Source organism: Engystomops pustulosus, chromosome 11, assembly GCF_040894005.1.
Source record: "Engystomops pustulosus chromosome 11, aEngPut4.maternal, whole genome shotgun sequence".
NCBI classification, from domain to species: domain Eukaryota; kingdom Metazoa; phylum Chordata; class Amphibia; order Anura; family Leptodactylidae; genus Engystomops; species Engystomops pustulosus.
In genome coordinates, this window is record NC_092421.1 from 4007878 (window position 1) to 4029546 (window position 21669).

The 21669-nt window shown below is 43.7% G+C and overlaps 1 protein-coding gene across 1 annotated transcript in view; it reads left to right on the top strand.

Annotated features, from left to right (window-relative positions):
• Positions 1–286: 286 nt before the first annotated feature.
• ZCCHC24 (zinc finger CCHC-type containing 24) overlaps positions 287–21669 on the top strand; it is a 72932-nt gene continuing 51549 nt past the window's right edge. Inside the window, exon 1 of the mRNA XM_072129874.1 lies at positions 287–689. Within this exon, the coding sequence (XP_071985975.1) occupies positions 450–689 (240 nt within the window). The 5' untranslated portion in view covers positions 287–449. The remainder of the gene's footprint in view (positions 690–21669) is intronic.

A 21669-nucleotide genomic window follows, 5' to 3' on the forward strand; every position in this document is an offset into this window, starting at 1 on the left:
CCCTTTAAATGAATGACTATTAATATCAATCTGTGGTACCAAAAGAGGGTCCCCAGGATCCCCAGAAACCTGAATTTAGAAACATTTAATGGCAATAGAAAAAACTAGAGGGAAATTCCATGGAATAGAAATAGTTTGTATCTCCTGGTGCAGAATTCCTGGAGGAGGGGGCTGAGCCCAGGGGGTTGTCCCTCCTGCTGGATATGCAGATGAGCTGCAGCCTTTGGCCAATGGCAGCACAGAGGGGGCGGGGCAGCAGGGTCACATAGCGGATTGCAGAGAATAAGGGAAAAGTTTAGCAGAGAGAAGTTTGCAGCAATGTCCTTACTGCGCGCTCTGCCCAATCCCTATAGGAAGGAAAGCTAGGGGGGGCAGGAAGAAGGGGCAGAAGAGAAGCACAGGAGGCGGCTGGAGGCTGCAGGGTACCCCTCCTGTAACAGGGACACAAGATGAGCCTGCTGTCAGCCATAGACACCCCTGCCTCAGTCTACCAGCCTGCCCAGCTCCTCAATTGGGTCTACCTATCCCTGCAGGACACCCACCAGCCAAGTGCCTTTGATGCCTTCAGACCAGAGTCCAGCTCTGCCTCTCATCATGATCTCAGCAGCTACTCCAAGAGCCCTTCAGAGCTGAACTCCTCCATCCACTCCAGCTATCTCAGCAGCTTCCTGCAGCTCCAGAGGACTGAGGTGTGTCCCTAACTTCCCAAATCCCTCTCTTCCTTCTGTCACTGTAAATTGTCTCTTCCACCTAACCCTAGATCACATCTGTGCCTTATTAGTATCAGATCCACATCCCCAGGAACACTTCCACTTCATCTCCAGAAAAAGACATCTGTGTATAGGACATTGGGACGTATTCTGATGTTTCTTAGATCGGAAGTTTCTTAGTTGTTTAACCCTTAGAGCACGGGCCTGTTGTGTGGACTGTCATTCATAGCTATAGCTGGGTCTGATACATTGTAGCGTATTGTTATGAGGACAAAGTAACATCTTCTTGTCGGGAGATATTAATGGTTTAGTCTTGTGAACTATTTCCATGTCTTCTCTGTTTTGCATCTGGCATCGCTCTGCGCAGAAAATTCCTTTATTTGCTTTAGATCTGCCTGAGTCCAGGGAAGTGTAAGGATAATATTGTTGACAGTGCGATTAACCCACTCAGTGCCAAAAGACTTGTCTTAAATCGGACACACACCACTGCCCCCCTCGACAGCTGCTGCTGCTGTAGACAAATGGTTACACAAACTTTTGCCTTTGAGTGATCCCAGACTGTAATATCTATCCAGGCCCAGCAACAAAAAGGAAGAAAATTCCATAAGCTGAATCCAAGTGCTCTATAAAAGGTTTAATAACGGATTGCAGGATACAGATTTGTCTTGAATGACTTCACAGTATCCCTGGAAAAAAAAAAAAAAACCTTTCAAGCCACAATTCGAGAAAAACACAGAAATTTTATCCAAAAATACGTAGGGAACATTTATAACTCCGGGCAGCGGTGCATGTAGAGTTCAGGATTGCTGGTCATGGCAGACATGTCCTGTACTGGGAGTGGGATATGAATTATTCTGCGGGATTGGTGGGATATCGTGTATTTATCTGGGTTTTCTAAATACAATACAATAAAGTAAGCAGTGCGAATGCTGTGCCCCATAACAGGATTACTAACAGATTGTAAGGCTTTAGGCAAGTTTACAGGGATTGTGCCCACTATGCCCCCAGCATTAAAGGGACTTTTACACCCCCCAATACAAACCAAGTATAATTGCTTATACAATCTTTGGTTTACCATACAGATTACATATTGTTTGCAGAGGAGTTTTCCATATTGTTTCATGCAAAAGATACAATAGGCTAACAAAGAGCATTGGTTGGATTAGCAGCTCATGTAAAACTGTTGCATGCCGCAGACCACCAGTGCATGCCGCAGACCACCAGTGCATGCCGCAGACCACCAGTGCATGCCACAGGCCACCAGTGCATGCCGCAGACCACCAGTGCATGCCACAGGCCACCAGTGCATGCCGCAGACCACCAGTGCATGCCACAGACCACCAGTGCATGCCGCAGACCATCAGTCAATGCCGCAGACCATCAGTCAATGCCGCAGACCAACAGTCAATGCTGCAGACCAACAGTGCATGCATGGAGCTGCAGCAACAGTAATATATGTTATTACATTGTGGGCGACGTCTGCCGTACTGTTGCGTAAATTAAGTGTTATGTCATTTTTTGACTATTGGATTTACAGTTCAAACTGAAGCTTTTTGTGACAGCAACCTGCTTGGACTTGTAATTGCATGACATTTAGCACTACAACAGTTACTTCATTCTGATGGATCTAGTATTGTGAAAAAAGGTAAACAGCAAATTTGCCCCCATGGTATAATCCTGAAATGGCTGGTGGTCATTATGCCATAAATAATCCTGGCAAAATGTGCTCGGGGCTGTGCATCGCTTAGTCTTGCTGGTTTTATATACTGAGATAGATAATATTTCTCAAAGATTGTTTCCAGCGAGTTTCTACAAAGTTAGATCCCTTTAACACTTGTGTTTTTCACGTATGAGTTCTGCGCGTGTTGGTGATGTGCAGAACCCGCATTGCACTCTGACCCATTGGGGCTTATTTACTAAGGTTCGCAGATCGCACTTTTGTCAGACTGTTCGACGGTTTCGGGATTTGAGCAGCTTTGACAGGTATTAAACAAGTGTTTGTGCTGGAACTATGTGGATTGTGAGCGGATTGTGGCGCAGCTGCGCTGCCTTTCCTGTAACAGAAATCGGGGACAGGCTGTTGGACGATCCGACGGATTCGGACTGAGCGCAGGATTTAACTTTCACATTGTGTTGCAAGATAATGCACTTACATGCACCAGGAGGAAGAAGAAGGGAAATTCCAGGGACCTGAGCGGGGAAGCGACACATGCAGGATATCGGGTGCACGATCTTAGTGACTCCCCGCACAGCGCATTATTTACGGACAATGCACTTACATGCACCAGGAAGAAGAAGGTGAACTCCGGGGACCTGAGCGGGGAAGCGACACATGCAGGATATCAGGCGCAGGATCTTAGTGACTCCCCGCAGAGCGCGTTATACACGGACAATGCACTCACATGCACCAGGAAGAAGAAGGTGAACTCCGGGGACCTGAGCGGGGAAGTGACACATGCAGGATATCGGGTGCAGGATCTTAGTGACTCCCCGCACAGCGCATTATACACGGACAATGCACTTACATGCACCAGGAAGAAGGTGAACTCCGGGGACCTGAGCGGGGAAGCGACACATGCAGGATATCGGGCGCACGATCTTAGTGACTCCCCGCACAGCACATTATACACTGACACTGCACTTACATGCACCAGGAAGAAGAAGGTAAACTCCGGGGACCTGAGCGGGGAAGCGACACATGCAGGATATCGGGCGCAGGATCTTAGTGACTCCCCGCACAGCGCATTATACACGGACAATGCACTTACATGCACCAGGAAGAAGAAGGTAAACTCCGGGGACCTGAGCGGGGAAGCGACACATGCAGGATATCGGGCGCAGGATCTTTGTGACTCCCCGCACAGCGCATTATACACGGACAATGCACTTACATGCACCAGGAAGAAGAAGGTGAACTCCGGGGACCTGAGCGGGGAAGCGACACATGCAGGATATCGGGCGCACGATCTTAGTGACTCCCCGCACAGCGCATTATACACGGACAATGCACTTACATGCACCGGGAAGAAGAAGGTGAACTCCGGGGACCTGAGCGGGGAAGCGACACATGCAGGATATCGGGCGCAGGATCTTAGTGACTCCCTGCACAGCGCATTATACACGGACAATGCACTTACATGCACCAGGAAGAAGAAGGTAAACTCCGGGGACCTGAGCGGGGAAGCGACACATGCAGGATATCGGGTGCACGATCTTAGTGACTCCCCGCACAGCGCATTATACACAGACAATGCATTTTCTGTGAACATACACAAGCACCTTTTTTTTTTAAGCGCACGAAAATCTCAGCATTCTCTTCTTGTGTGAAAAACGCACCATACGCAGTCTATGGAGATGTATCATAAACACGTTGCACCCTGAGACACAGGCAAGCGCTATGCATTTTTCACTGATCAATTGCCATACAAAAGATAGACCCCAGCTATGAGTCCTTTTCCCTTGTGTTGTCAGCGTGTAAAAACGCATGAAAAATACATTGCAAACACAAAAAAGCTCAAAAACGCTGATACATCCTAGCAAAAAACTGATGAAAATTGCAGGCAAAAACGCCAGTTTTCGATGCTTTGAACCCTGGCGTGATCTGCAACGCAAGTGTGAAAGAGGCCTCACTGCGCACCAGCCGGCTCACATTCGCTCCAGAATGAGCAGAGCTGACTTTGTGGGCTGCATTGTTCTTTGGGAATTTTTCGCAGTGCATGATGGATAGTGCTTTTTGGTTATCTGCAGTCCTATGTAAAAGCAGTAAGCAACAACCTAAACAATGTGACATTCCTCCCCCCAAGCCTGGCTACTACTTTACAGTTTGGTTTGTACACGTTCTAATACTCTGTAATATTGTATGATCCCTACTCTCACAGCCAATACCATCCTGTTACACCATAATTGTTGCTTTACATGAATCGCCGCATACACTATGAGGATACATTTTTCCTCTTTGTTTATAATCCAAAGCGAAGCAGCACCCACTGAATTTGGAAGCGAATTTCATGAAAACCTAAACAACAGTGAATGGAGCAAACACATTGATAACTCGTCTCTAACACAACTCCTGATGCTGTCAGAATACAAATGGCCCTTAACAGTTAAACTATTCAGTATTCCTGGTGCGCTGGAGAGTGGGGAGTGCACAGAGCTGCCCCTAATGATACCGAGGGGGGATGGTTGGCATTTTATGTGCGAGGGGACTTTTGTACATGGTTTAATGTGGCCTGAACGAATAAAACTCATTCCTCCCACTTTAACGCCTTCGATACTTGGGATGTTTAGGGTTTGTTGTGCAGCTGACTCTCGCTCGCAGGTATTTGTGAAGCCGTGTAAAAGATAATGGACTGATGAAGTGTCACCTCAGCTCACATAAAGAGGTCACTAGAAGTGTTTGTCCTGAGTGAGTTGGGCCATGGTGGCAGTTCAGGCAGTTCATCTTCTGCATGATGGTATTTGGATGTATCCATCAGTGTGAACAGGGCTTGATGAGCCATTGTGCCTCACTAAGAAGGTCTGTCCAGAGATTATCAGTGTAATCCAGGATGAGAAGATTCTTATAATGTTGTAGTTATATGTAGCTTCTTCTTATAATGTTGTAGTTATATGTAGCTTCATCTTATAATGTTGTAGTTATATGTAGCTTCTTCTTATAATGATGTAGTTATATGTAGCTTCTTCTTATAATGATGTAGTTATATGTAGCTTCTTCTTATAATGTTGTAGTTATATGTAGTTTCATCTTATAATGTTGTAGTTATATGTAGCTTCATCTTATAATGTTGTAGTTATATGTAGCTTCATCTTATAATGATGTAGTTATATGTAGCTTCATCTTATAATGATGTAGTTATATGTAGCTTCATCTTATAATGTTGTAGTTATATGTAGCTTCTTCTTATAATGTTGTAGTTATATGTAGCTTCATCTTATAATGATGTAGTTATATGTAGCTTCATCTTATAATGATGTAGTTATATGTAGCTTCATCTTATAATGTTGTAGTTATATGTAGCTTCATCTTATAATGATGTAGTTATATGTAGCTTCATCTTATAATGATGTAGTTATATGTAGCTTCATCTTATAATGTTGTAGTTATATGTATCTTCATCTTATAATGTTGTAGTTATATGTAGCTTCTTCTTATAATGATGTAGTTATATGTAGCTTCTTCTTATGTTGTAGTTATATGTAGCTTCTTCTTATGTTGTAGTTATATGTAGCTTCATCTTATGTTGTAGTTATATGTAGCTTCTTCTTATAATGTTGTAGTTATATGTAGTTTCATCTTATAATGTTGTAGTTATATGTAGCTTCTTCTTATGTTGTAGTTATATGTAGCTTCATCTTATGTTGTAGTTATATGTAGCTTCTTCTTATAATGATGTAGTTATATGTAGCTTCTTCTTATAATGATGTAGTTATATGTATCTTCTTCTTATAATGTTGTAGTTATATGTAGCTTCTTCTTATAATGATGTAGTTATATGTAGCTTCTTCTTATAATGTTGTAGTTATATGTAGCTTCATCTTATGTTGTAGTTATATGTAGCTTCTTCTTATAATGATGTAGTTATATGTATCTTCTTCTTATAATGTTGTAGTTATATGTAGCTTCTTCTTATAATGATGTAGTTATATGTAGCTTCTTCTTATAATGTTGTAGTTATATGTAGCTTCTTCTTATAATGATGTAGTTATATGTAGCTTCTTCTTATAATGATGTAGTTATATGTAGTTTCATCTTATAATGATGTAGTTATATGTAGCTTCTTCTTATAATGATGTAGTTATATGTAGCTTCTTCTTATAATGATGTAGTTATATGTAGTTTCATCTTATAATGTTGTAGTTATATGTATCTTCTTCTTATAATGATGTAGTTATATGTAGCTTCATCTTATAATGATGTAGTTATATGTAGCTTCTTCTTATAATGATGTAGTTATATGTAGCTTCTTCTTATAATGATGTAGTTATATGTAGTTTCATCTTATAATGATGTAGTTATATGTAGTTTCATCTTATAATGATGTAGTTATATGTAGCTTCATCTTATAATGATGTAGTTATATGTAGCTTCATCTTATAATGATGTAGTTATATGTAGCTTCTTCTTATAATGATGTAGTTATATGTAGCTTCATCTTATAATGATGTAGTTATATGTAGCTTCTTCTTATAATGTTGTAGTTATATGTAGCTTCTTCTTATAATGTTGTAGTTATATGTAGCTTCTTCTTATAATGATGTAGTTATATGTAGCTTCATCTTATAATGATGTAGTTATATGTAGTTTCATCTTATAATGATGTAGTTATATGTAGCTTCTTCTTATAATGTTGTAGTTATATGTAGCTTCTTCTTATAATGTTGTAGTTATATGTAGCTTCTTCTTATAATGTTGTAGTTATATGTAGCTTCTTCTTATGTTGTAGTTATATGTAGCTTCTTCTTATAATGATGTAGTTATATGTATCTTCTTCTTATAATGTTGTAGTTATATGTAGCTTCTTCTAATGTTGTAGTTATATGTAGCTTCTTCTTATAATGTTGTAGTTATATGTAGCTTCTTCTTATAATGTTGTAGTTATATGTAGCTTCTTCTTATAATGTTGTAGTTATATGTACCTTCATCTTATAATGATGTAGTTATATGTAGTTTCATCTTATAATGTTGTAGTTATATGTATCTTCTTCTTATAATGATGTAGTTATATGTAGCTTCTTCTTATAATGATGTAGTTATATGTATCTTCTTCTTATAATGTTGTAGTTATATGTAGCTTCTTCTTATAATGTTGTAGTTATATGTAGCTTCTTCTTATAATGTTGTAGTTATATGTAGCTTCTTCTTATAATGTTGTAGTTATATGTAGCTTCTTCTAATGTTGTAGTTATATGTAGCTTCTTCTTATAATGATGTAGTTATATGTAGCTTCTTCTTATAATGTTGTAGTTATATGTAGCTTCATCTTATAATGTTGTAGTTATATGTAGCTTCTTCTTATAATGATGTAGTTATATGTAGCTTCTTCTTATAATGATGTAGTTATATGTAGCTTCTTCTTATAATGTTGTAGTTATATGTAGCTTCTTATAATGTTGTAGTTATATGTATCTTCTTCTTATAATGATGTAGTTATATGTAGCTTCATCTTATAATGATGTAGTTATATGTAGCTTCTTCTTATAATGATGTAGTTATATGTAGCTTCTTCTTATAATGATGTAGTTATTTGTAGCTTCTTCTTATAATGTTGTAGTTATTTGAAGACTTGTTGTGTTATGAAAGACAACTTTCTTCTTGAGCGGAGGCAAGTTTGTAGCAGAGCCCCTGGTTTTGTGCTAAGTGGTGAATTATCATTTCTGAGCGATTCTTGCATCTTCATAAAATTGCTGAAATGAATAGACGGAGTTGGTTCTTTTCGATTCTTTGTATACAGTGAGGCCTCCGAGAAGACTTGTCCCTTTTATCTAGACCAAGTTTCCGGTTCTGTCATTGGCTTTGCCCACTGGCCGGTTAGAAACTCCTCGACCCCCCCTCCCCGATCCAATGTAATTTTTGTTGGGCGGCTGGAGCGGCTCTCTCTTTATTTGTTGATCCAAATACACAGGTCAATTATGATAGGAAGTTGCACCTACAGACAGGTGGCAGATTGTTGTCCAATATCAAAACTGATTTTTGTGTTCTGTTTTATTTTTGATTTTAAACATTTTAGTTGTTGGCTACTATAAAAAACCCTCTACTGTATTATTATTTTACCTGGTTTGTTTCCTACATTACATTTATTTTATAATTTTTTTTTGTCATTTTTATTTGTCGTGCTCCTTATTCTATAGTTTTCCAGTCTGTAACATCAGGGTTTAGCAGCAGAACTAAATGCTAAATTTTTACAATAGAAAACAGAATCCGTGTGGCTCTGCCACCTTCCACGTCATTGTGGACCACGTGGTGCCATATGTGTGGAATAGTCTCTAAAATCCCAGTGCAATACAGTATCCAATGCCACTATTGTTGTATGGATCAGAGGGATTCTCAGATCAGCATAGACAGTATTATGGTGCGTGTGAATGAGTGGCGAATAGGCACATAATATTAGGATATTATCGATAAGATGATGGGAATATGGTCAGTTTTATAAGTGTTATTATTAATTGTAGTATTTTTATCTTTTATGTTACAAAATAAATAGCTATGAATCGCACTGCGGCACCTCTGATAAGTTGTACTTTGTGAAGTTTCAGCCATCACTGACTCCGTATAACAGAGTGCGGGGCTGTGACAATGACAGACGACCAGCTGACTGTGTTATATTAAGAGGTGACCGAGCATCGGCAAAAATAGAAACAGATTAATAACTGATTGCATGGCAGGCTGCAAAAATACTCAAGGCTCCGGATGTGGAGTCTTCATACTCATACAGTGGGGCCTCATTATTCACATTCTACGTAGGTGAATGTGTTTTTCAATTCTGATTGTTCGTATTGTGTTCGGCATTAAACTTTCTATTTCATTGATTTTGATTCTTTTAAAATATTTTTTGTAATTAGTAATAATATTATTAATACACAACAGAAGTGTCTTATAGCCAGGACGAGCTGAGCATATCCAGTATAATCTCTAAATTCTTTATCACATAAATTATTTAGTAGTTCGGTGGGAGTGATGAGGGCGGTTCTACAAAGTGATGGACAGCTATTTTTTGTGCGTATTCATGGTAGGCGGATGGTCAATCACTGAATAAGAGACCAGAATGTGCAGATAATAAGTTGAATAGTAGAGAAGTTAAACTGATTAATTCAATAACACACTCCCTGCAGATAGGACACTATGTACAATGTGCTCAGCTCCTCTTGCTCTATAACAGTGGTGGCAAACCTATGGCACAGGTGCCAGAGACGGCACTCAGAGCCCTTTTTGTGGGCACCCGCTCCATCACCCCAGAACACCAGACAGGACTCAAAGAATCTTCCTGCAGTTCCAAGCAACTTAAAAGATACTGCTCTCAGACATATTTTGATACTTACTTTGCTACATGGGACTATAGGAAGAGGGAGAATTAGACAGGGTCGGATTATTTTTGGAGGACCTTCTGCTGGCCCCAGAGGGACACTGGAAAGAAGCTAAAATGATGAAAATTTCCCATCTTTCTATTGTGTTGCTGTCCTCAGGAGGCCAATATGATTGAAAGTTGTAAGGGAGCAATAAGAAACTACTTTAATTTTTGGTTGGCACCAAGCGATAAATAAGGGGGGTTTTGGGTTGCAGTTTGGGCACTCGGCCTCTAAAAGGTTCGCCATCACTGCTCTATAACATGCTACCTACAGCTAACACACTATGTACAATCTGCTCAGCTCCTCCTGCTCTATAACATGCTACCTACAGCAAAGACACTGGGACAGATTTATTTACCCAGTCTTCGTTGTCCGACGAGGATATGAGTCTGCCGCGATTCACTAAGATTGTGCGCCCGATATCCTGCATGTGTCGCTTCCGCGCCGAGGTCCGCCGGAGTTCACCTTCTTCTTCCCGGTGCATGTAAGTGCGTGTCTTGCGAGACAATTCTAAATCTTAAATTCCGCGGTTTGTCCAAATTCGTCGGGTTGTCCGACAGCTCACCCCCCGATTTCTATAGCGTGCAAGCCGGTGCCGATGCGCCAAAATTCCAGGGCAATTCGGTGCAAAACAGAAATCAACGGGAAACCCGACGAAAATGTGCTCCGCGGTAACTTAGTAAATGAGCCCCACTGTGTACAATCTGCTTAGCTTCTCCTGCACTATAACATGCTGCCTGCAGATAGGACACTATGCACAATGTGCTCAGAGCTTCCTGCTCTATAACATGCTTCCTGCAGATAGGACACTATGTACAATAGGCTTAGTACCTCCTGCTCTATAACATGCTGCCTGCAGATAGGACACTATGTACAGTCTGCTCAGCTCCTCCCCCACTATACTATGCTTCCTGCAGATAGGACACTGTGTACAATCTACTCAGCTCCTCTTGCTCTATAACATGCTGCTTTCAGATAGGACACTAAGTACAATCTGTTCACCTCCTCTTGTTCTATACCATGCTGTGTGCAGATAGGACACTATGGGGCAGATTTATCAAGTGTCTGAAAGTCAGAATATTTCTAGTTGCCCATGGCAACCAATCACAGCTCAGCTTTCATTTTATCAGTGCTCATGAATATTTTAAAGGGGAGCTGTGATTGGTTGCCATGGGCAACTAGAAATATTCTGACTTTCAGACAGCTTGATAAATCTGCCCCTATGTATGATCTTCTCATCCCCCCTGCTCCATAATATGTTGCCTGCAGATTGTACATTGTACCTTATCTTCAAGCAACATGTTATAGAGCAGAAGGAGCTGAGTAGATTGTACATAGTGCCATATCTACTCAGCTCCTACCTCTGTATAACATGTTGTTTGAAGATAGGACCCGTATACAATCTCTTCACCTCCTCCTGCTCTACTACATGCCTATAGGACACTGTACAAACTGTTTAGCTTCTCTTGCTCTGTAACATGCTAGATGCTATATACAATCTAGATGGTTTTACTTTAAAAACTGTGGCGCTGCGAGTGGGTGCGCTTGTAACCAAGAGAAATTTACCAAAGCAAGGTTTGGTATAAAGCTAATTCATATTTATTGTGAATGATTAAAATTGATTTAAATCATTGGTAACGCGTTTCGGGATAACCCTTCATCAGACCAATGCTCTTTTCTGCGTGAAGCTGAAGAGGTCGTCCAGGAACTCCTTCCTCTTGGGGTCTTCATCCAGTTCGTAGAGAATCCTGCATGTATGAGAAGTGCTTCCTTCCAATCACAATGCGCATTGGTCTGATGAAGGGTTATCCCGTAACGCGTTACCAATGATTTAAATCAATTTTAATCATTCACAATAAATATGAATTAGCTTTATACCAAACCTTGCTTTGGTAAATTTCTCTTGGTTACAAGCGCACCCACTCGCAGCGCCACATTCTTTCTTCCGTCTATACCTATATGCTTACGGTTCCGTTGGATACCGGTGATTGGAGCGCTTGGGAAGCTGCTGAGGTAACCTCTTGAAGAATTCACCACTAAGGGCAATAAAGACCCCCACATCTGTTTCTGCAATTGGCCAAGTGGCCACCAGGTGAGCACCTCTCAATACTTACCTGGCTACAAACGACCCTGACATTATCACACGAGGCGCCGTCCTCTCTGGTTGTCTTTTTGTTTCTCTCTTCTCTTACTTTAAAAACTGTCAGGAACAACCAGGAATAGTCAGGAATATCGCAGGGGAGCTTTCTCTACGGCATAGGCTCAAAGATCCGGCAGGGTGTGCAGGGAGAGGCAGATTTATACAGAATTCTGGGAAATGGCCAGCGACAATTAACGGTGTGCTGCCCTTTAAATTTTCCAAAGCTAGCGCACACGGCCCGAGGTCCGGAATCGGGCTCAGGGAGAGGTAAGTTGCACCAGCATAGCGCTGGCGACCACTGCGGGGCACAGGTGAGCCCGTGACCCCAAATATGGAACACAGGATGAGTTTCAAGAATGTCAAGAGTTTAGGATTTTTCATCTTACTACAAAACTTTATAGACTGTTTAAGGCTGCCTTCCCATGAACGTGTGCAGTCCTGGAAAAAATGCCCATATGTTGGCCTGTTCCCACGGATTTCACACCCTGTACAGAACGGGAATCCTTGCGTTATACAGAAATATGATGCAATGACTCCCTTCTGCTATCCAGACTTCTGCCGACATGGTACAGTTATACAGTGCGGGTGCTGAAGGAAAGTCCTTGCATCATATTTCTTTGTAATACAAGGATTGCCCGTGGGTGTGCAGTCTGTGGGATCAGGGCGTGGGATCCGTGGGATACAGCCATATTTTGTGGGAAGGACGCCTTACACTTACTAGGATCCTTGTTATTCAGGGTACGAATCCTAAAATAAAAGGACCTTTACATGCCATGAGGCTTAGCAGGACCCCCCTTTCTTAGATATCTATGAGTTTGCTGCGCCAATATTAGTGGTAGATAGTGGAGTTTTATTGTGGAGTGGGGTGCAAAGCCCGGGATCTGCCCAGTCATCTCTCCAGTGATATCTAGGTCTCTGTGAAATGTATTTCCAGGCCCTGGTCATACTCATCTCATGTGACATTTATTTCAAAATCCATTAAATGTGCGTGTAATTCACACCCAGCGATGGAATATTCTCTTCTTTATAGTAGCATAAGCAGAACTGAGCTGTGCAGAAATCACCAGTCCAGTGCGTGGACATGAGGAGTTTCTATATCAGCCTGTCATGTTCTCTTTCTAGTAGCTCTCATCTCTGTATGTTTAGTCCTCTCAGTGCTGATGGGTGGGGATCTAGCTGCTGTGACTCCTTTCACAGAGAATCTTCATTGATAAGTGTATTTTCAGATAGAGGACAACCGTGGACTAAACATAGTCCTGAGAGCTCAGTCCAGAAAGTATAATCATAGTTTCATATTAAAATTCTCCCACTTGGTTTGGGTTGCTGCATCCAAACAGTGACCCGTGTGCAATCATTACATCATTGCTGGAGTCGGTCACAGAACACCTATGAGGCCAGTGATGGGCTACAATGGAGACCTCATCACAAACAGGTCCTCAGTGCAGGAATAGGACACATCTGAAAGATAGGTTGGTTTTCTTTTGGCCGTCCATTTCAATGGCTGTATTGTGCACCGTGTGGTGCCGGTTTGGAGACATAAAAAAATTAAGTGCATGTCCCATTTTCTCATGTATGTCTGTTCCTTATGCTCCATAGAGGTCTATGGGAACGTATAAGATGCTGTGGCCACCATGCTGGGTCAGTATACCTTAAGCTTTGAATAAATCCCCAACAGTGTCACCAGCAAACCCAACCCCATCCCCCCCCCCCCACCCCCACACCATCACACCCCCTCCTCCGTGCTTCACTGTGAGAACCAGGCAGGTAGAGTCCATTCGTTCACATTTTCTGCGTTTCAAGAAGACACGTTGCTTTGAACAAATTGGGACTCCTGAGACCAAAGCAGAGATTTCCCCTGGTGTAATGTCCATTCCTTGTGTCTCTGGTGCTTGGTGCCAGTCCTTAGCAGAGGTTTCCTAGCGGCAATGTTACCATGAAGCTGCTGCAGAGTCTCCTCTCCTTCAGTTGTTGTAGAGATATTTCTGCTGTGAGACCTCTGTGCAGCAGTGACCCGGTCTCTAATCTGAGCTACTGTTACCCTGCGATCTGAGGCTAGTGACTCAGATGGACTTTTCCTCCGCAGCAGAGGCGAGTCTGCAGAGGGGACCGTTGTCCTCCGCAGCAGAGGGGACCGTTGTCCTCCGCAGCAGAGGGGACCGTTGTCCTCCGCAGCAGAGGGGACCGTTGTCCTCCGCAGCAGAGGGGACCGTTGTCCTCCGCAGCAGAGGGGACCCTTGTCCTCCGCAGCAGAGGGGACCCTTGTCCTCCGCAGCAGAGGGGACCCTTGTCCTCCGCAGCAGAGGGGACCCTTGTCCTCCGCAGCAGAGTGGACCCTTGTCCTCCGCAGCAGAGGGGACCCTTCCCATGTAAGTGCATTGTCCTTGTATAATGCGCTGTGCGGGGAGTCAGTAAGATCCTGCCCCGATATCCTGCATGTGTCGCTTCCCCGCTCAGGTCCCTGGAGTTCACCTTCTTCTTCCTGGTGCATGTAAGTGCATTGTCCGTGTATAATGTGCTGTGCGGGGAGTCACTAAGATCCACACTGGTGGCGTACGGCGTATTCATGAGGGGGGGTCCTAAGTGCTGCTTCTCCCACGGACGGCCCCTCCCACTCCATAGGCTGACAGTGACTGCCGAGCTTAATGAGGCAGATACCACCCTTAATCCCGCCCCCTCATGAATACGCCCAACCGCTTACAGCACGGTCCGGTGTTTCCATTGTACAACGCAGCATGTCTGCTAGCGGTATCGGAGGTTTCGGATAACACTGCTGCATCTGCTGTAGCACCAGGAGCTGCTTCCTTTAGTAACATCTCCCAGTGCCGTTTATATGGACGATAAATCCTCTTTAAATGTTATCAATAAGCCAGTCTTATCACATGATCAAAACGGATGATTGAGGTTCCCCAATCGAATATGACCACTAAGCACAGTATATAACCCTTTGACCGTGTGTGAGGGGGGAGGGGGCCGTCTTTCTATACTTGGGGTTCACCCCTGGCCATACCCTATTATTATATGTCGAGCATTTCCAGGCCAGAGGGACGGTTAATGACATGACTGGTTATTGGTTTCGGTGAGTCTGTAGTTGGTTTGGATGTGTGAATCACAAGTGGAGAAGGATGTGGCTTATAAGAGGAGGGTCAGAGGAATTGAGGAATGAAAAATGGAAATGAGAGGAATGAAGTGAGCAGAAACGGGGAAATGAAAGCCAGGCCGAATATGAGAGCAGAGGAGAGAGTAAAAGTAGCTGCCGGCCTCCTTCCTGTACAATGAGAGCCTTTTGGAAAAAGTACGAAACAGAAAACAGCTGTTTGTGTCGGCCAGCTGCTTCCCTGTGCAAACTCCCTTTGTGCCCTGAAACATGTGAGAATACAAGCCTCATCTGTAAGGGAACAAAGGCACAGAGTGTGTCCAGTGTCAGCTCAGGAGAACTCCGAGCGCCGAACAATTTGTTCTTGCAAGTTGGAGTTTAACCATTTCACTCCACCTATTTACAGATAGACTGATATAGATTCAGGGAGGGGGGGGGGGGATTGCAGCAACATGGGCAAAGTATGTTCCAGCATGGTGAGGGTTCTCAAACGGCACACGCTGGAGGGGTCAGGACTATGTTCCAGCATGGTGATGGTTCTCATACGGCACACGCTGGAGGGGTTGGGAGTATGTTCCAGCACGGTGATGGTTCTCATACGGCACGCGCTGCAGGGGTTGGGAGTATGTTCCAGCATGGTGATGGTTCTCATACGGCACACGCTGGAGGGGTTGGGAGTATGTTCCAGCACGGTGAGGGTTCTCATACGGCGCACGCTGGAGGGGTCGGGAGTATGTTCCAGCACTGTGACGGTTCTCATACGGTGCACGCTGGAGGGGTTGGGACTATGTTCCAGCACGGTGGTGACTCTCATACGGCACACGCTGGAGGGGTCGGGAGTATGTTCCAGCACGGTGATGGTTCTCATACGGCCCACGCTGGAGGGGTCGGCACTAGGTTCCAGCACGTAGAGGGTTCTCTTACGGCACACGCTGGAGGGGTTGGGAGTATGTTCCAGCACGTTGAGGGTTCTCATACGGCACACGCTATGTGTGCACCCATGAAGACATGTTTCCTGTTTGTCACATAACACCTTGCAGAGAGGCCAGTGTTATAGTAAGCGTCAGCACTGAGTATAACATTGGCCTTCTACCAATGGTTTTGCAGTATATGACTAGTACAGTATGTCCTGCTAGCTACTCCGAATCATCACAGCCAAAACAGTGACCTCCTCTCTAGCACCTGCTCATCCACAGAAGAGAGGGGTGCGCTGTTAAGAAATCACCTTGCTCCCTCAAAATTGTGTCTGCTACCTAATTTTTTAAGAGTCTACTGACTTTACTAGGGACTTCATATTTTGATTAAAGGAAATCTACCACCAGGATGAAGGATTGTAAACCAAGCACACTGACATACTGGTGTGTCTCTCTGGCAGAAGCTTCTCTTCTTGTAGCTTCATATGCCTTTGTTTTAAAGAAAAAGAGGTTTCAAAAATTAATGCAGATGAGCCTTCGGGGCTCCAAACTCCATTGACATCTATAGAGTCTGGAGCCCCGGAGGCTCATTTGCATAATTTGTGAAACCTTTTTATTGTTAAAACAAGTACTAAGAAGCTAAAAGAAAAGAAGATCCGGCCAGAGGGGACACTCACTAGTGTATCAGTGTACTTGGTTTACAATTCTTTATCCTGGTGGTAGATATACTTTAACCATTGTTAATAAACCTGTGACTTCAGCCGTGTGCGCTTCATGTATATGATGTTGATTAAGTTAAAATCGGAGTAGATTCAAGTGGATTTAAATCCATACAAATTATTAAGATTCAATGTGAGGTCAGTTTCTGAAAGCTTTCACGTTACGCTGTGTGTAAGCCCAGTGTGGTCCCTTCTTTGTCAGAATGGCAGCCATTTTTATTTATATCTATCACACAATCCAATGTCAGTGTCTGAGGTAAAACTAGTCTTGTTACTAGTCATGTAAACCAATCACAGCTCAGCTTTCATTTTATAAACAGATGTGGGAAAATGAAAGCTGAGCACTGATTGGTTGCCATGGGCCGTCATCTTTATAGAGGGCCTGTGGCCTCCTTGTGCCCTTCTTGTAAATACTAAGGCTCAGTTCACACTACCATTAGCACTTCCATTTATTGATCTCGGTTAAAGAAAAAAAAAACAACGATAAACTTAAAATAACTGAAGACAAGGCAGTTACTGTCCTTTTTTAACATTTATTAAGGAAAACCATCAATGTATTTCTTCTATGTCATCTCTCTCCTCTCATCTATCCATGGGGGACATGTATAATCGTCTCTAAATAATGCCCGGATCTTTCGTTTTTTTTGGGCGCAGAATTGTTGCAGATCATTTATAATGAGTTTGCGCCAGAAAGAACAGATGTTTCCGGATATCCCGACTCCTCCGTCTTTTTTTGGCGCAAGTGGGCGTGGCCTAACTTTCCCACATTATCTGTCACATTTATGTGTATTTTGTCTGCATTTTTAGGCGCAATTTTTGGCGCACAATAGACCGGGAAAATATGGTCAGAGAGCAAAATTAAGGCGCAGTCCAGTCCATACTTTACATTGATGTCAATCAGATTTCTAACTGATGTATTAAACCTCAGTTTTTTTAATAGAGATCAGGAAGGGAAATTTGAACAGTAGTGTGAACTGAGCTTTAGTCTGGTATCACACCCAAAAAAAAAAAATTTTTTAGTGTGCATGAGGCCTTATACCGCATGTAATTTTCTCATAATAATGGGGGTCATTTACTAAGGGCCCGATTCGCGTTTTCCCGACGTGTTACCCAAATATTCCCGATTTGCGCCAATTTTCCCTGAATTGCCCCAGGATTTTGGCGCACGCGATCGGATTGTGGCGCATCGGCGCTGGCATGCACGCGACGGAAATCGGGGGGCGTGGCCGAACGAAAACCCGACGGATTCGGAAAAACCGCCGCATTTAAAAAAAAAAATAATAATGTGTCGTGGAGCTTGCACTTACCTTCACTAGGAATAGGCCGGTGAACTTGAGCGCGTTCCGATGCTCTTCAGCGCAGCAGCGCCACCTGGTGGACGGCGGAGGAACTGCCTTAATAAATCCCGGCCGGACCCGAATCCAGCGCAGAGAACGCGCCGCTGGATCGTGAATGGACCGGGTAAGTAAATCTGCCCCATTGTGTCTATTGACTCTGATAAATCTGCAGTCTATTTTTTGCAATCTAATAATAATAATGATTCCTTTATTTATATATGTTAGACATTGATACAACCAGGTTTTTTTTATTTTGTTTTTTTTTTGCCTCTTATATCATGGTTATAACTAATAAGCTTGTTCCCCTAAGTTTGAATAAAAACCTATTGCACTTAATTTGCCTGTCAATGTAATTCCCAAAGGAGACCATACAGACTGTGGGGGAGATTTATCAGAGGTGTCTGAGAGCAGAACTGTTTTAAGGGAACCTGTCATCAGAAATTTGCCTAATGTTGTCAAGCTGTTGAACATCTTCTAGATCATGTTTTCTTTTCATGGCACAACTCGGTGGCATCATCCAAAAAAATCTACTTAGAATTAGGATGTAATTCTCCTTCTTTGAACATCTCCAGCGTGATTGCCATCAGGAGATCTGATCAATGATGCAGGACCATCAATTACAGTAACGGAGGTGCTCTAAGGCAGGGAAAGCTTGACTTCTGTGTTAGGCTACATTCACACGATGTATGCCTGCTGTACCGTAGTATGGCAGGCACACATCGGCATCGGGGAGAGGAGGAGGGGATGAGCCCCGCTCACCCCTGCCCCTCTCCATAGTGATATATGGCCGCAGCGCAGTATTACAGGGAAAGATATGACATGTCCTATCTTTATCCCGGCTATGGAACGGCACGGTGCCGCAACCATCATGATAAACCAGAGACACATACTCATAGATCCAGCAACTCTAGTAATCCATTATTTGTAAAATCTTAAAATTATGCTAATGAGCCCCAAAGATTCTGGGGGGCATTTTCATAGCCCCTCCATGCTGTAGCTTCACAGGTTGTTACTGTTCCCCAGCTCCCTCAGCTCTCCCCCTCCCTTTGCCTGATGTAATCTCACTGCAGCAGAGTGTGAGGAGGGAAGTGCTTGCACAATGTAACAGCCTGTGAATCTGCAGCACGGCGGGGCTCTGGTAATGCCTTCCTTGATTTTAGAAGTAAGGAGTCCATACAATCACACTGCAGTGAGACACCGTGCAAGCTCATGGTTGTGTGCCTGTGGCCTTGTAGTGTATGTAATATTCACAAAATGTATGGACCCTTTAATGATTCTCCAGTTTAGGGTACATTCACACAGCTGTATGCCCGCCGTGCGGGCATACCGCCGTGTGCTGGAGAGGAGGAGGAGGCAGCCCCTCCTCCCTCCATAGAGAATAGCGGCGCACGGCCGCACACACGCAAAAAGATAGAGCATGCTCTATCTTTTTGCGGTGTGCGGGCCGGATCAGTGCCACACATGTGTGGCACCATATCTGCGCCGCGCCGCTATTGCCGTCTATGGGGACGTACATGCGGCCGCAAATTTGCGGCTGCATGTACGTCCCCGCAGACGCCATGTGAATGTGCCCTTAGTGGAAAGTTTTATATTTTTCTCTCTGCATCCACTATAACACAGTGTTACCAGTGACAGTATAAACACCTTGTGGCTTCCTGTTGTAAAATCAGGACTTTACACGGATCTGGGGTCACTTTTGTCACTTGTAGTAGGGACCTGATGACTTTTGTCCCTGTCACTCTCTTTGTGAGCCACTTATGGCCGGTTTTCCATCTATATATACACCTCCTATATCTCCCTGCGGGGACAGACGTGTCCCCAGAGCTTCTCCCACCTGTTAGAGGGCAGTAACTCCGAGCTGACTGATACCAGATGTTGCTCAGTGGACGCAGTGTAATTCTTGTAAACATTACACAATAAGAGGGAAACGCAGAAATAATCAAGATACAAAGATAAATAGAAACAGTAACATGTTATGTTTTTGGGGGCGCACCAAAACACCCATTAATATAAACATCATTATTACAGTTATAGTCCCAGGGATCCAGTGTCCTCCCTCAATTATGATTTTCTGTAAAACTTTTCTTCGTGCTTGTGTTCTCGCAACTGTTTACAAAATCTGACATCTTAATGAACAGGCATGAAATGCTTTAAAGGGAACCTGTCAGCAGGAGATCCTTTGTAGCAACCCCTAAGTCCCCATAGAGCGCTGCACATACACTGCTAAACATTTTTGCATGAAAAATCAGTTTTACAGAATAAAAGATAACTAATATATTACCGTTTGAATGACATGTGATGTGTGACTAATCACGGTGCCCCCTGGGCGGGGCTGAAGAGGAGTAGTTTTCCACTCTCCCACCCTCGGGAAACTGCTCCTCCATGTGTGATTTTCAAAAGAATACTCCCACCCCTCACCCGCCCTTCTCCTTTATTCTTATGCCCCCTAGCTTGCCCCCTCTGCACACGTCACCTACCCACATCTCACCCGCTGTCCTGAATTCTCGCTGATCGCGACAGGCAATCTCACGCCGGCGCGGTCAGCATGTCTTGTACCGTGCGCGCGGACATCTGCTGATGAAGCGGTGCTGGCCGCAAGGTCCCCCCTTTCGTCTGTGCCACACTGCGCTGCCGACTCGGAGTAGCTACATACTTTGTGTGGCTCCTGGCACCGCACTGTCTATTTGACAAGTGGAGGTCCAAGTTTTGGGATTCCCTCCGATCACAGGAACGGGACCCCCAGCAATCTAAAGAACAGAAGTCTCATTCTCACTCATGGGTGGAGTGGCAGATAATATGCAGATTGCGGAAAATGCCAAGCACAGCGCTGTGTGACTGTGAGTGCCAGAGATGGGTGAGCGCTGATTTTGACTATTTCTGACACTCACATATTATTGAATGGAGCAGCAGGACACATGATTGTCATTGAATATGGACTGGGAAAGTCATGACCAATGGAGAGACTCCACGTTCCTGTAGAGAGGTAGGTAGACAGAGAGAGGGAAGACAAGCACAAAGCGATTCAAGTGTAAGAGAGCAACAGGTGACTTATGGTTATATAGAGTGACTCTCGCCTTATGTGGATGAAGTAAAAGCTTATTGGACTGTGTTCTGTCCTACTTAGTGCTATCGGACGCTGCTGGCCACGAGATGTCAGCCAGCCGACCCAGGATGGCGGCTTCCCAAGGATCAATATTTTCACACGTGTAATTATCTCGTTAATTTCGGCGCTTCTTCCAACAAAGATTGCGTTCGTATGGTTAGAGATCATTCATTGAATACACAACGCGCCTTGGCTCTGGGCGGGAGCCTTCATCAGGTGAAAATTCTTCATCTCGGAGCCGAGACGCGTTGTGTATTCAATAAATGATCCTTTAACCATACGATTGCAAGGTGAAACTTTGTTGGACGAAGCGAAATTAATGAGATAACTACAGGTGTACAAGCATGCTTGTCGTTAGCAAGAAAGGGACCCCATTCTCCAGATTTCTAGGTTTCTTCTGATTGGTGGGGGGGGGGGATCCTAGCAGTCAGACCCTCACCTTGTTATACTTTATCAAGTGGGTAGGGTATAACATATACATGTGGGGTAACCCATAACACCACAATACCGGAGGATCATGCTTGCAGGTTGTAAGCTGCTACCAGACACCTCCAGCTTTTCTAAAAGGTCAGACATACTGAAAGCAAAA